Here is a 12,959-nt window from a genome sequence, read left to right as displayed (position 1 = left end):
CATTTTTACATGCTTACATCAATCAGTATGTAAATTAATGTTCACTAGTAGGTATACATGTTTACTAGCGAAAATATAAATTAACTGATAGGCGCTAGTGAAACTATTTGGTGCTCTATAATGCCCATGAAACTATATTTGCCAGTTGCGAAACGTCCATTTTCTGTTCAAACCCAAACCAAACCGAATGAAAGTTACATTAGGTAAAGTCCAAAATACAAATCAAACCAACTCATCTCTCAGTGGAAAAATAAGCGGAAGAAGAAGTACAGACACTTCGCATCTCGCATATTGCTCCATAGTTTGTCTTTACTTGGATATTACACGATGTTTTAAAAATATGGTAGCTATCATTAATGATATTAATATAGTATGAGAGTATTGGTCGAAGTGTATTCAAACCGGATTTTGGTCAATAGAAGCGTTTCCACTGCGATGGCGACGGCAAGATTTTATTGCTTTTGATGTGAATTCTAATCTAACAGAAAATAAATACTAGCAATCTTAATGAAATGTAAATATTAAAAACCGATCCCTGGAAAAAGCTGATTCAGGATAAAACATAGTTGATTTAGTGTTTAACTATCTCACTACTGAGCTTGACATTGACTTCAGAAAATGCTGAGAGCGGTCCTATGACAATGTAGCAAAAAATCATTGACAAAATCAAATATGAAAGATTCGTTCCATGCGCTGGTGGGCGTTCAGTTGTTGATTATTGCCTTGACGTTTTGGCGTTGTCAATCATTTTTTTATCTTCTTTTCATCCTCTGCAAAGAGATGGGTAATTCTAAAATCACATCTGGACCATAGTCGAAAGGGTCTAAATATTTTGGAGACACGGGCAAAAGCCATAGAAGCTATTTTGTAAAATTACAGTGCTATCACTGATGCCCTCAGTCACTTGTACTTTGATGTTAATCTAATGGGTGATACTAGCCTTAAAGGAGATAATCTTTTACATAAAATACAATAATTATTTGTGTTAAAGTTGCATTTTTGGAAACGTATGTTAGTATCATTGTCACAAGGTCAATCAAGTAATTTAAAAATTAGATCTGTTATTGAGTGCTTGTGCAGGTTTGTATGAGTCATTTCAAGACAATTAGAGTAGATTTTAAAGAGCTTGAGAAACAAGCAAAACACACCTTGCTAAATGTTAATTACGGAACTGTCAGAAGGAAGAAAATAATAAGGAAATGACAAAAGTGCACCTGACGATGAATTGATGAATTAAAGGTGGTTCGAATGATATACCCAACAGTTCAGAATTATGGGAATGCATTTATCAGTAGCAGTGTTGTTTATATTATGCTTGCGTATAAAAATGCTTTATGATGAAGAAGAAAATGAGTTTTATATGGGGTAAAAATTATTTTAATTATAAAACACAATATTTTTAAACTATAAAAACGATTCGTTGCCAAACCTTTTACATGAACGGCGTTCCGGAGAGAACTGCTTAACTACCACCGCTGGTGCCACAAAGGTAAAAAGATTTTATTACATACATAATTTTAAGAAATAATATAAAATTATAGTTCCAAAAATGTATTTTCATCAACCGCTATATTTGCTTATATACATATATTATTAATGACTAATAAATATCACATTTTTTAATTAAAATAAAACACAAATATGCCGAACAACATAAACATAATTAATCTAAAATATGGTTCGTATTTCGCAGTGGAGCTTTGTGAATATGATACCGCTGAGTAGATCTGCGTGAGTTTGATATCGCTGAGCAAATCCATTTCTGGATCTATCGCTTTCGAATCTGACAATAAAATAATAACTACATGTAAACTATGACCATGACACACATGACAACCATAGAAGCCAACAGATACAAGTGCTAAAAATTCAACAACAAGTAACCGAAGGAAATCAATGTTTATATGTTTCAAAATTGCATTATTCTAATATATATTGATCATAAAGATTTTTTGCAAAAAATCTGTCTTACTATTTTATTAGTGATAATTAGTACTTATATCATTTGGCTTTAAGAAATAACGAATTGACTGTGATAGTGAATACAGGTGAACTTTTATACACGTTTTCTAGTACAATTAAGTAGATGAAGCTCTCGAAATATCTGAAAATTTCCAGTAAAATATTGTTTGAGAAACACATATGCACTTTTGTCACTAAGATTAGATAATTTGATTTATATGTAAAATTATAAATCTGTCGTTATTTTTAGATTATACATTATATACTACACATTATATTTTTAATTTGTTATAGTAAGCTAATTTAATTCATTACCACAATATGGTTTTTCAGATGTAGTTATCACGTAAAAGGTTCCTCGAGCTGGAGAGTTGATTGCATTGATTCCTAATTCTGCACACGTGCCTTCTGTGCAAGGAGTTGCAATGGTAACATTGACACTGAAATAAATACATAATAAACAATAAGGTTATATTTTTTAAGGATTATAAAATTCGCAATTTCACCTCGAATAAGCCATATTCCAAGAGTGTCCTATTAGAGTGCAGTTGTTTTTCTTCAAACTTTCAGTAAACAAAAGATGAGAACGACCGTGATTACATTTGGCTCGTTTAAATCCTTAAAAAAGAGATAATTATATTTGCATGAATGTGGTGATGTAGAGTTGAGAAATAAGAATTAGCGGTACAACATATTAGAGATATCATATTTTACAATTTGTCAGTAAAGGACGTTATTTGAGAAACTAGTGTTCTAAAGTCATTTGCTAGGTAGATTTTGATAGAAATATGATTTATTGCAAATGCTATTATTTTCCTATATGGAAAAGAATTTAATGCAGTTCATGGAGGTATTTTTTTTGCTAACCATGGCACTAACACTTGAATAAATTAAATCAAGGTGATTATATAAAAGCAAACTAGGTCGTTACTGTAGTAGTATTCACGAAATTACGTACTTGTGGTTATTAGCTCTTTCTTGATGAATTATGTCAGAGAAGGCTTAATTGTGTATGCATAAGCGCCAAAAGTGGTGCATTATATAGTTGGAAGTGGATTTTTTTATCTCAGTGTGTAGAAAAAACTGGGTACTTGTTTTTATTTATATGACTTATTTTGGCTGATCTAAGTGCCAAGGCCATAGACGACCTTCGAGCAGCACAGAAAAACATTTCAAGAATATACTTCAATACCGGTATTGATAATTTTTTTTCTCGGTAATACCGTAATTGAAAATCCCGGTATTATTGCAATCTCTAGTTGTGATTTACGTTTCTAAGACATGAACAAAATAAATAATATATTTCACGCTAATGACTATTTAGAACAAAGAAAAGAGAAATCAACCCGTCTCGATCGTCGAAGCACACACACAATATATTCACAAAACAATGGAAGAGAGATCTCGTGACCAAATAATTGCGTTAATAATTGGAAATATTGCACAAACCACATAATATCATATCCGTCCCGAGACGTTAATCACCCGTAAGTTCCGATAGTATATTCTACCATGCAAAAAATACTATTGTTCTTTTACTTTTCGGTTAAATATCGCTTGATTGCCCATCTAGACCGTGTTGCTTTAGAGCATATTCTAGATCAGCTCTCTCCAACTTTTTTAGTTCGTGGGCCATTTTTTCTTTTGCAAACATTTTGGGGGCCAAAAGATCTTTTGCTCTTGGAGGCTAAAAATACTTGTTTTGATTGTACAAATACTGGGTAAACGAACAAAAATGTAAGAGATGACAGTTTTAGCTCACTTTTTTTAATTTTAAAAATATGTTTTTTTTTCCGGCCGCTAAGTAAGTTCACGGGCGGCCGCCAGTTGGACAGCACTATTTTAGATAAATAATATTATTATAACGAACAAAAAGATAAGGCAAACAAACAAAAAGAAAATCTGACTTTATTATTCAGGAATGTGTTTATATAGTGAAGTAAAAAAAAGTGAAATTTACGTGTTTTTTATATTATTCAATTTATCAAGTATTTTAATTTTTTTCACTAATGATATTGGATATCATAGCAATGTATGAAATATTGAATTACATTTCCGAGGTTATAGTATTTGCTCTGTTTAACTATAATTAGCTAAAACGTAACAACAAATAATAACCTTGAAACAAGAATTAACTTAACGGCATTGAATGGTGAATAATATTTTTAGGTAGCTGACGAAGCACATTTAAAAATACTATAAAATATTTGCGAAATTAAACAGTAGTAAAAAAAGCATTTTATTAGATGCAAAAAGTAAAAATATTATATAGTTATATTTAAAATCATATTTTTGGTCATTAAAATACTTTTGATCTTCCGAGAAAGTATGCATATTTTCAAACATCTGGCACGAGCACCTTCGGAAGGTTTCTTATCTGAGTGTCGTCTTTTATTACTCAAGCAAAAATTAAGCGAGCTAAAATTTTAAATTTTAAATTAAGGCTAGTGATAAAAATTTGTAAACATTTTTTTTGTGATTCCTAGCCCTCTATTAAATACCTTCCAAGAAGTATGCATATTAGGCACGAACACACCTTTACTTATGCAGCGTTATAAAATGGGCAAATGTTGTAATTTTTTAAAATCGCACAAATTTAATCTCATATAATAAAAAAATGATTTATAAAGTTTCTCGAGAAATGAGAATACTCGATTTGAGAATTTCTCGAGAAGAAACACTAGCTATTCTGTATATAATATTTAATAATTATGATTGGTAATTAATAAAATTAGCTGTAATATAATTTTACAATAATGCTACGAAAATCTTATAAATATGATAAGATTTTTTTGGTAAATTTATAATTATTATGTTATATTTTTAATAATTTAATAAGCTTAATTAAAAATTATTAATCTAATTCTAAACATTTTAAAACTGTCTGAATATTATTATATATAATAAAAAAACATACTATTTTAACGCCCAATACGTCCTAATAATATTGTTGTATTTTATAAAATCAGATCTATTATAAATACAAAATTGATGATTTTTATATGCATAAAGACATACAATATGTACCAAAATAATATTGTCAATTATCTATACTAATTGCTATTTATTACTAATATTACGCTAAACATTGTAAGCAATACTCACTAGCTGCAGATAATGGATTGATCCTGGAGAAGAATGATAACGATTTGTTGTGACAGCCTGGTTGCTTCATACCGCCGTTGGGATAAAAGTCTTGATGTCCTGATATTACAATAAACAGTAATACAATCAAAATAATTATCTCATGTTGTAATAATAATAATAATACATACCAAAGGCTCGTTGGACACCCAGGCCCAATTTTGACATATTTCTGCCATTCGTGTGTATTACATCTACGAAATCAGCATCTGATTTATCCAATAGCATGTTCATGTCAGTTGTTTTGAAACATGGTTGAGCTGGATCTAAACCTGGAATTATTATTATACAAAAATAAATTAAAACCGCAATATCAATTAGAGCATGTTTACTTAGGTTTGTTATTCGTAAAAACCGCTTCGATGTTGTTAATTGTTCACAATGCTTTGCATGAAAATAAACAAGTAAGCTCTAATGTAATTACGATGAGACCAATGTTTATGAAGTTATCATTATAGCATATCTAAAGGTCTTAAAATTTATCGTTTTCATTAAAATTGCATCTACTAAGAAATTAAGAAAACGTTTACAATCTATGTTCATGACCACAAGATAATGACTAAGTACTGATAAAAACATTAAATAAACAACATAGAAAAGGTAAGTCCCCATTTACTGCAAAAATAAATGCAACAAGGAAAAATTAAATAAATTTAATCTATGAGGAAAAGAGTTTAATGTTATTTACTTAATCAACAACAGTTCTTACCAGTAATTCTTCCAACTCCTTTCAGTTTAACTGCAGCATAAGAACAAATATGTGCACCTAGACTATGTCCAAGAAAATGGAAATCTTTCGTATTTGCCTTCGTTTGATCTATCAATCTTCCTAGAAAACTATAACCAAGCAATTTAAGCATACACTCAATTGATAACATAAGTAATTGTTATTATTACTCTGCTAGTTCTGTTCCAACAGTTCTTGTGTTAGCTACAGCCCTCCAGTACTTCCAAGTTCTTCCACCTCTACTCCAATCTACAGTTATAACATTAACATCTTTCTGGAAAAGAAATAGTGCTTATTGATGTAATTGTATTGTTACAAAATATAATTAATTTAATAAATACCCAATCCAAAAACGCGTTCGTCATATTAGTGACCCAAGAAGCACCACCGTAACTCATGAATCCATGAACTATAATAATAGTCGGTATTTTAGGATCATAATAAACCCATTTCAATATTAGTTCTTTCCCATTTATGACTTGAACTTTCTGCCTTTGTTTTCTGCTAGAAAAGTAAAAATCAGTCAAGATTTCGTTTGTACTTTTCGGTTTCAAGTTTAGAATCCAGCTCATTTTTCGCGTCACATTTCCAAATCCAAAGCAGTCGACTTCTTCTGAATCAGCTTTATTCTAAAATATATGTTTATTTACTAACTTATTTTTAGAGGTTATGAGAGTATTATTAAGATCATACGTTTTCTTGCTCTAGTATTTCCTTCAAATATTGATCGTGAATATTAGTTGATGTTTCTGTATTTTCAGCACCTTTTGCTTGAGATTCAGTTGTACTTTCATCATACTTTTCTAGCAATTCAATGTCAGAACTATTAATGTAGCTCTCCACTAAATTTAATAAACATATAATTTATAATATTTAAAGCAAAAATTATTTTAAAAAATAATTTACTTACGATTTTCATCAACACATATTACATTTTGTAACAGTAGATTTTGTATGAAGAGAGAAAGCAAAATAGTTTTTAACATTTTGCAATAAAGATTGAGGTTGTATTTAGTACGCGTATCCACGTATAGAATAAACCTGTTAGTAAATTAGACGCGACATACGTGTTTACTAGTAGCTGTTGGTAGTAAGACTGATGTTGGCGATAATTAGAATATTTTATGAAACCACAGAACGTCACATGCTATAAATAAACTGCAGTGGAAAGTGAGACAAAAAATATACAAACATAGTTTCTAAGCAATTTGCATAGATGGCAGTGTCAAAAAACTATATATTATACAACATTTTTAGTGAGACGTAAATAATGCAAATTAAAAAAAAAAAAAATATTTTAGCAAATACACTCGGAGAAGTTTTAGATAAAATATATTTGTTGTTCACTAATTTTTAATTACTCTAAATGCTAGTCTTTTTGAATTGTAATTTATTCTATCAGGTCATTTCTTATAATAACGTCTGAACCGTGAATATGGAAAATCATGAACACAGTGGCGTAGCTACGGTGGGGCGAGGGAGGCAGGCCGCCCCGGGCGGCACTTGCTTGGGGGCGGCATATTTGCGATGGGATCGTCTAGTGTGGTACTTAACCCTAAATGCACTAATATATATAAATATATATCCACGAATAGCAAGAGTTTAACAATAACCAATTAATTATTATAAGAAATGCTGATTTTATGACCATGCAAAAATATATAGGGGGGGGGGGCAATTTTAAGGATCGCCCCAGGCACCACTTACTCTAGCTACGCCACTGCATGAACATTAACTTAATAGAAAAATGAATTTAGCTCTTCAAGAGTATCGAGGGTAAAAATATTACAATACATTACTGCTTTATCCGTTTGAATGACGTAAGGACGGTGTCCGCTTATGAACGACGACATGAATGCCGCTAGGACGAGGGTGTCCGTTTCTATGTTTGTATTTTTTTTTGTAAAATTATGAAATATTTTTTTTTTATACTTTTTGTGTATTTACTTGTATAAACTGGATTTAATTTTGTTTTTATAATAAATAGTGGTTCATACTAAAAAATAAAAATTTTCAGAAATGTTTTTGTTTAAATATATTTATAAAACCATCTGAATTTGCAAAAATAAATGCTTAGCATTCTTAGCATACACCGTCTAATTTCGCTTGGCACTTAGACAGTTAATCATGAACAATATCATTTGGGGGGGCATTTGCCCTCCTTTGAATTTGGCCAAAAAATAAAAAAATACTATGAATTTTAATAAAATCCTAATTAAAAAAAACAGCAATTTAGAAAAAGCGTTTCCACTGCGACGGCATCGTCATGATTTTATTGCTTTTGACGTGAATTTTTGACTTCTGAGAAGAAATATTTGTTTTTTGCGCATTCTCATTGGGGTCATATTTAAAACATAATTGAAAAAATATATTGCCATCTAAAAAAGTAAAAAAAAATAGATTTGGGTTTTATATAATGGTTTTTATTTTCGTCAAGACGCTCGCATACAAGTATTGCCATAAGTGAAAAAACTCCCGGATAGCGAGAAATTGCCGAATTCTTCATCATTTTACCTCAATGAATAAGTTTAGTATTAATAACATGTGTTTGCAATAAACTTTAAAGAATTTAAAGAAAAATGGATAGATTCAGCCCGTATGCGTTTTTCTTTTGTCGTGACCTAGTGTTTCTTCTCGAAAAAAGGGCAAATAGAGAATTCTTATTTTTAGAGAAGTTTTCTGATTTCTCGAGAAATTTTATAAAGCATTTTTTATTATATAAAATTAAATTTGTACGAATATTTTTAAAAGGTTGACAACCACTGCCATTTTTATAACGTATCGTGCATAAGTGAAGGTGGGTTCATGCCTAAAAAGCATACTTATTGGAAGGTCTGTGAATGACAAAAAAATTGTTTACAAATTTTTAACCCGCTGGCAGCTTTATCTTTGCTTTGGTGATCTAAGAAACCACTCCAATAAGAAAAAATGCGCATGAGAATCGGCTGAATGCAAAACGATTAAGGGTAATTTTTATTTTTCAATAATTCATAAAGGTGTTTTTTTGCATTGTTTTTGTAAAGTAGCAAGAGCTGTTATTGCCAATTGTATCATGATTGTTATTGACAGCCGAAGGGGGCATATTTTTTGTTAGAACAATTTGAAAATATCAATTCTGCGCTAAGCTCAAAATTTCAACGGGCAATCAAAGAAAAATTATATAACCGAAGAAGGCAATGATGTCATTAATCAAATATTTGCAAAATCCAGAATATTTTACGGTTAAAATTCTTTTTCAAAATTAGAAATAAGTATGTAAAATGAGTTTTAAGATGCTGGTTATATTTTTTATATAGAAATTTTATTTAACTTAATTAATTGAAATAATCATACTTTTTAAATATTTTTTAAAGTTTTTGGGACTTTTGGTGAGGTATACATGCGTAGAAAAGTCGGAAGAGAATATCTAGTTTATTGCGTAGTACCCAAAGTCAAATATTGTGGCGGAAGCATTATGTTCTGGATTTGCATGACAGCAGCAAGCGCAGGAAACCTGTGCATTTGCGAGAGTAGTATGAGTGTTGACATTTATATTTCAATGTTGGAATCCATTTCAACAGATTCCTACTGAAAAATATTTCTAAGCACAGACCATGCTACTCCAATCCAGCAAGAAAACGCTCCGTACCATATTTCGTTAAAAAGCAGGGGTTGGATTGCATCAAATGGTTTGATGATTTTAGTATGGTCTACAGTTACACAGTCACTAGATTTTATAGGGCATTTATGGAAAAAAATAAAAGGAAAGGTTGCCCAACACAATCGCATACCAAAATTGAGCTGCGAGTAAAAAAGGCAGATTGAACGGACCCACTACAGCCAAGGGTATACCTACTAAATATTAAAAATAAACACTTAACAATCTTAATCGGTTTTTTATTTATATTTTCACGATTTTTAAGGATATAACACATGTATTTGGGTGCCCCATTATTATGGCCAAGCCTGTAGATACACATATGTATGAATTGATAATAAAATTGATTAAATAATGTATAATATATTTTTATAATAGATATTCAAATGAGATATTGAAGTTTGTATAAGTGTAAAAATTATGTTGCATATTGCCAACTCATCTCTCAGGGGAAAATAAGCGGAAGAAAAAGTACAGACAGACTTCGCATCTCGTATAAAGCATCATAGTTCGTCTGCACATGGATATTACACTACGTTTTAAAAATATCTTTATCCTTATTGATATTACTACAGACTTTTGATATGAGAGTATTGATTAAAGTATATTCAAATCGAATTTTGGTCAATAGGAGGTCGCAAAAACAATTATCACTTCTCAGAAGTCAAAAATTCACGTCAAAAGCAATAAAATCGTGTCGGCGCCGTCGCAGTGGGAACGCTCGGTAACGAGCGTTCCCACTGCGACGGCGACGGCATGATTTTATTGCTTTTGACGTGGATTTTTGACTTCTGAGAAGGGATAATTGTTTTTAGCGCTCTCCTATTGGTCAAAATTCGGTTTAGATATGTTTCTTACTTATTGTAAGTGGTAATATTGTTATAAAAGGTATTAATATGAATGCTATATAACCGGGCGTTTCTACTGCGACGGCGAAGGCACGATTTTATTGCTTTTGACGTGCTTTGAATATCGCTAGAAAAATGCATGTCATATAATGAAATACTATGAATCTTGATGAAATCGAAATATTAAAAAACGACCACTGAATGGCGAAATTTTGCTTCCCTTCCCTAAAAAAAGCTGAAATAATAATAAATTTTTAATATTATATAACAAAAACCACAAACCATATATACATTATCACAAAGATTAATAATTTATTTATGACTCGCATAAAAAACGATATCAGTTGTAAAGCGATTAATAATATGTCTTCACAGTACTGAATCATAATTATATTTATATGTTTTAATCTCTTGCATTTGATAATGTAAACAGTCAAAGTAAATTATGTAATTTTATAATAAATTATAAAAAAATTATGTTTTATGAAGGAATTTTGGTAATTTGACTACCAATTTTGTTTCAAACCAGAAGATTAAATCATGATGAATATTATCAAAGTTTATCTGTGCTTGTAAATTGTGTTTAATAATCGATAGATATCATAAAGATGTCTAAAATGCCCAATACGTAATGTAGCGGAAACAATGAACTAATTACTATGAAGTAAAGGAAATATATTTTAGTAATAAAACAACAGAGAAAATAAAAAATTTTGGATGATTAGTAAAACAACAATTTACAATGAAAGCAGCTCCATAAAAATATAACATTGTTGTATTAACGCAAGGTTAAGACGAAAGAACTTATAAATACATAAGATATCATATATCATACTGTCTAAGTAATGTTCAAGAAATAATTACCACAAGGTGCTATGAGTTGTCACAATAGCCGTGTGTTAAAAATATATTTGTTAGACATAATAAACTAAATGTTTGTTTCTCTCTAACAAAAAATATTAGTTGTTTATTATCATGACAACATAATTATAAACAGTTACACTTGTTTAAAATATTACTATGGTAAACAAAAATTATTTATTGATTTTATTATAAAGGTATTTAAAATATAAATAACAAAGCAATAAATAGTATTTAAAATATAAATATAAAATAATGAAAGCGTAATCACAAAGAGAAAGTTTTTCAACTCATGCATTGATAAAAAAAAGAATGCGTAGTTTAAGGACAGATTAAGGCATATATTATACTAAATTAGATCAAAAGCATAATCTAATGCAACAAAAAAAATAAGTAGCAAACCTATTCCTCGTCCAGTTGGTTTTAACTTTGGCATTCCCCCTGCGAACAATCCGCCTAAGCCCACGGGACTACCGACGTTCACGGGGGGCCCTCTCGCTTCTGATCCTGCGCTGCTTTCCACATTCGCACTCTTTCCGGAGATTAACGGTGCACTCTTGTCCATCGTAACCGTCTTTTTGAGCTTAGAGCCCTGTCTTATAGACTGCAAGAGTTGATTCCTGCCGTCCGCGGCTCCAGACTTGTTGGAGATGAAGACATGCTTGGACGGCGGAGGCGGCGGTGGAGGTGGAGGTCCAGGCATTTTTTCATTGTCTGACAAATACTATTATCCTCTCGGACACTAGACTGTTAATTTCGTGCAGAGTCTTCAAATGAATCTAAATTATAAATAAAATAAAATCAATATAAACTTTAAAGATAAGATTTTATCATTAATGTTCAAATTATATCGTTTATCTTTAACCGAATCAAAATTTGTATTAATAAAAATGCTGATAAATGTGTATATGCGATGATTAATGGTAATGGTATTAACTTACTGTAAAGAGTGTTAAAAATTGTATTAAGACATATTTCAATTACTGTTGTTCAAGGTAACATCGCCCATGAACGTGGTTCAATTTATATTATATTATATTACACTTAAGCTCGTGCCTGAATTGAAAAAATAATTAATTAATAAACAGTTTTATTAATTAATTATACAGCCACAGTCCTCCTGTATAATTATTTTCCAATGTTTTATTAGTTTTTCCATTTCATTTTTGTAGAATGAGTTTGGCTTTTCTTTAAGAAAAAGTGTGTGGCGGTTTTCGAAAGCTTCCATGGAATTAAGATTCTTGCCATGCAGAGTGAAACAGGTGATTCAGCTCTGCTTCTACAGAGACTGGAACATATGAAAATCTGAGAGAGCAATGTCTTGTGAATATTAGTGCATTTTTTTATTTATATAAAAATGCACTATTAAGTGATATCTATTGATTATAAATTATAATATACATAATAATTCATAAGTTATTATAAAGATGTCAGCGATTCTCAAACTAAAAAGTATGGTAGTTAATACTCAAATATAAGGATTCACAGTGGCGTTCCGGGGACAAACTACAAAGATGTTGTTTCTCTTTTTTATTAAATAATTTTTAAATACATTAAATTTTAGTATGAATTTATATTAATATTAATGAAATAAAAATCATAATATTTTATATGAAAAAGAACGATAATTGTAAAGTATCTATTTATTAGGTCAGTATTTAAATTCGGTAGAGTAGGTAGAGTAGGGAACAGGACAGTGGAGAAATCTTTTGGAGGCAGCCAAGCCCATCCAGAGCTGTAGAACTTGGAAGAAAAGGTGTACTCTTACAATAAAAAAATA

At 30.5% G+C, this 12,959-nt stretch overlaps 1 protein-coding gene across 2 annotated transcripts; it reads right to left on the bottom strand.

The window, feature by feature from the left end:
* Positions 1 to 1,535: 1,535 nt before the first annotated feature.
* Positions 1,536 to 7,289, bottom strand: LOC148239267 (phospholipase A1-like). Of its 2 annotated transcripts, none has more exons than XM_088186511.1 (10): positions 6,744 to 7,289; positions 6,527 to 6,675; positions 6,175 to 6,462; positions 6,004 to 6,107; positions 5,816 to 5,943; positions 5,238 to 5,378; positions 5,068 to 5,166; positions 2,469 to 2,580; positions 2,278 to 2,402; positions 1,536 to 1,783 (listed from the first exon to the last, which is right to left on the bottom strand). In XM_088186511.1, the coding sequence occupies exons 1-10, from the start codon at positions 6,817 to 6,819 to the stop codon at positions 1,620 to 1,622; spliced, it is 1,386 nt and encodes a 461-aa protein (XP_088042637.1). In that variant the 5' UTR covers positions 6,820 to 7,289; the 3' UTR covers positions 1,536 to 1,619. The 2 variants fall into 2 exon arrangements, with proteins under 2 accessions (XP_088042637.1, XP_088042717.1); XM_088186591.1 differs by having other exon boundaries at positions 1,536 to 2,104; positions 6,744 to 7,021.
* Positions 7,290 to 12,959: the final 5,670 nt, after the last annotated feature.

This window comes from Plectrocnemia conspersa, unplaced genomic scaffold (assembly GCF_051122295.1).
Source record: "Plectrocnemia conspersa isolate PC_06_02 unplaced genomic scaffold, ASM5112229v1 ptg000001l, whole genome shotgun sequence".
Lineage (NCBI taxonomy): Eukaryota > Metazoa > Arthropoda > Insecta > Trichoptera > Polycentropodidae > Plectrocnemia > Plectrocnemia conspersa.
Note: the sequence above shows the minus strand (reverse complement) of the source record. Positions and strands in the feature narration are given on the sequence as shown.

Excerpts from the sequence above, each read along its gene's own strand:
- LOC148239267 (XM_088186511.1), bottom strand. The coding sequence starts at position 6,819 with ATGTTAAAAACTATTTTGCTTTCTCTCTTCATACAAAATCTACTGTTA. Across the intron at positions 6,676-6,743 it reads AATATGTGTTGATGAAAATC|TGGAGAGCTACATTAATAGT; the intron begins GTAAGTAAATTA and ends TATTAAATTTAG. Across the intron at positions 2,403-2,468 it reads TGGAATATGGCTTATTCGAG|TGTCAATGTTACCATTGCAA; the intron begins GTGAAATTGCGA and ends TATTTATTTCAG.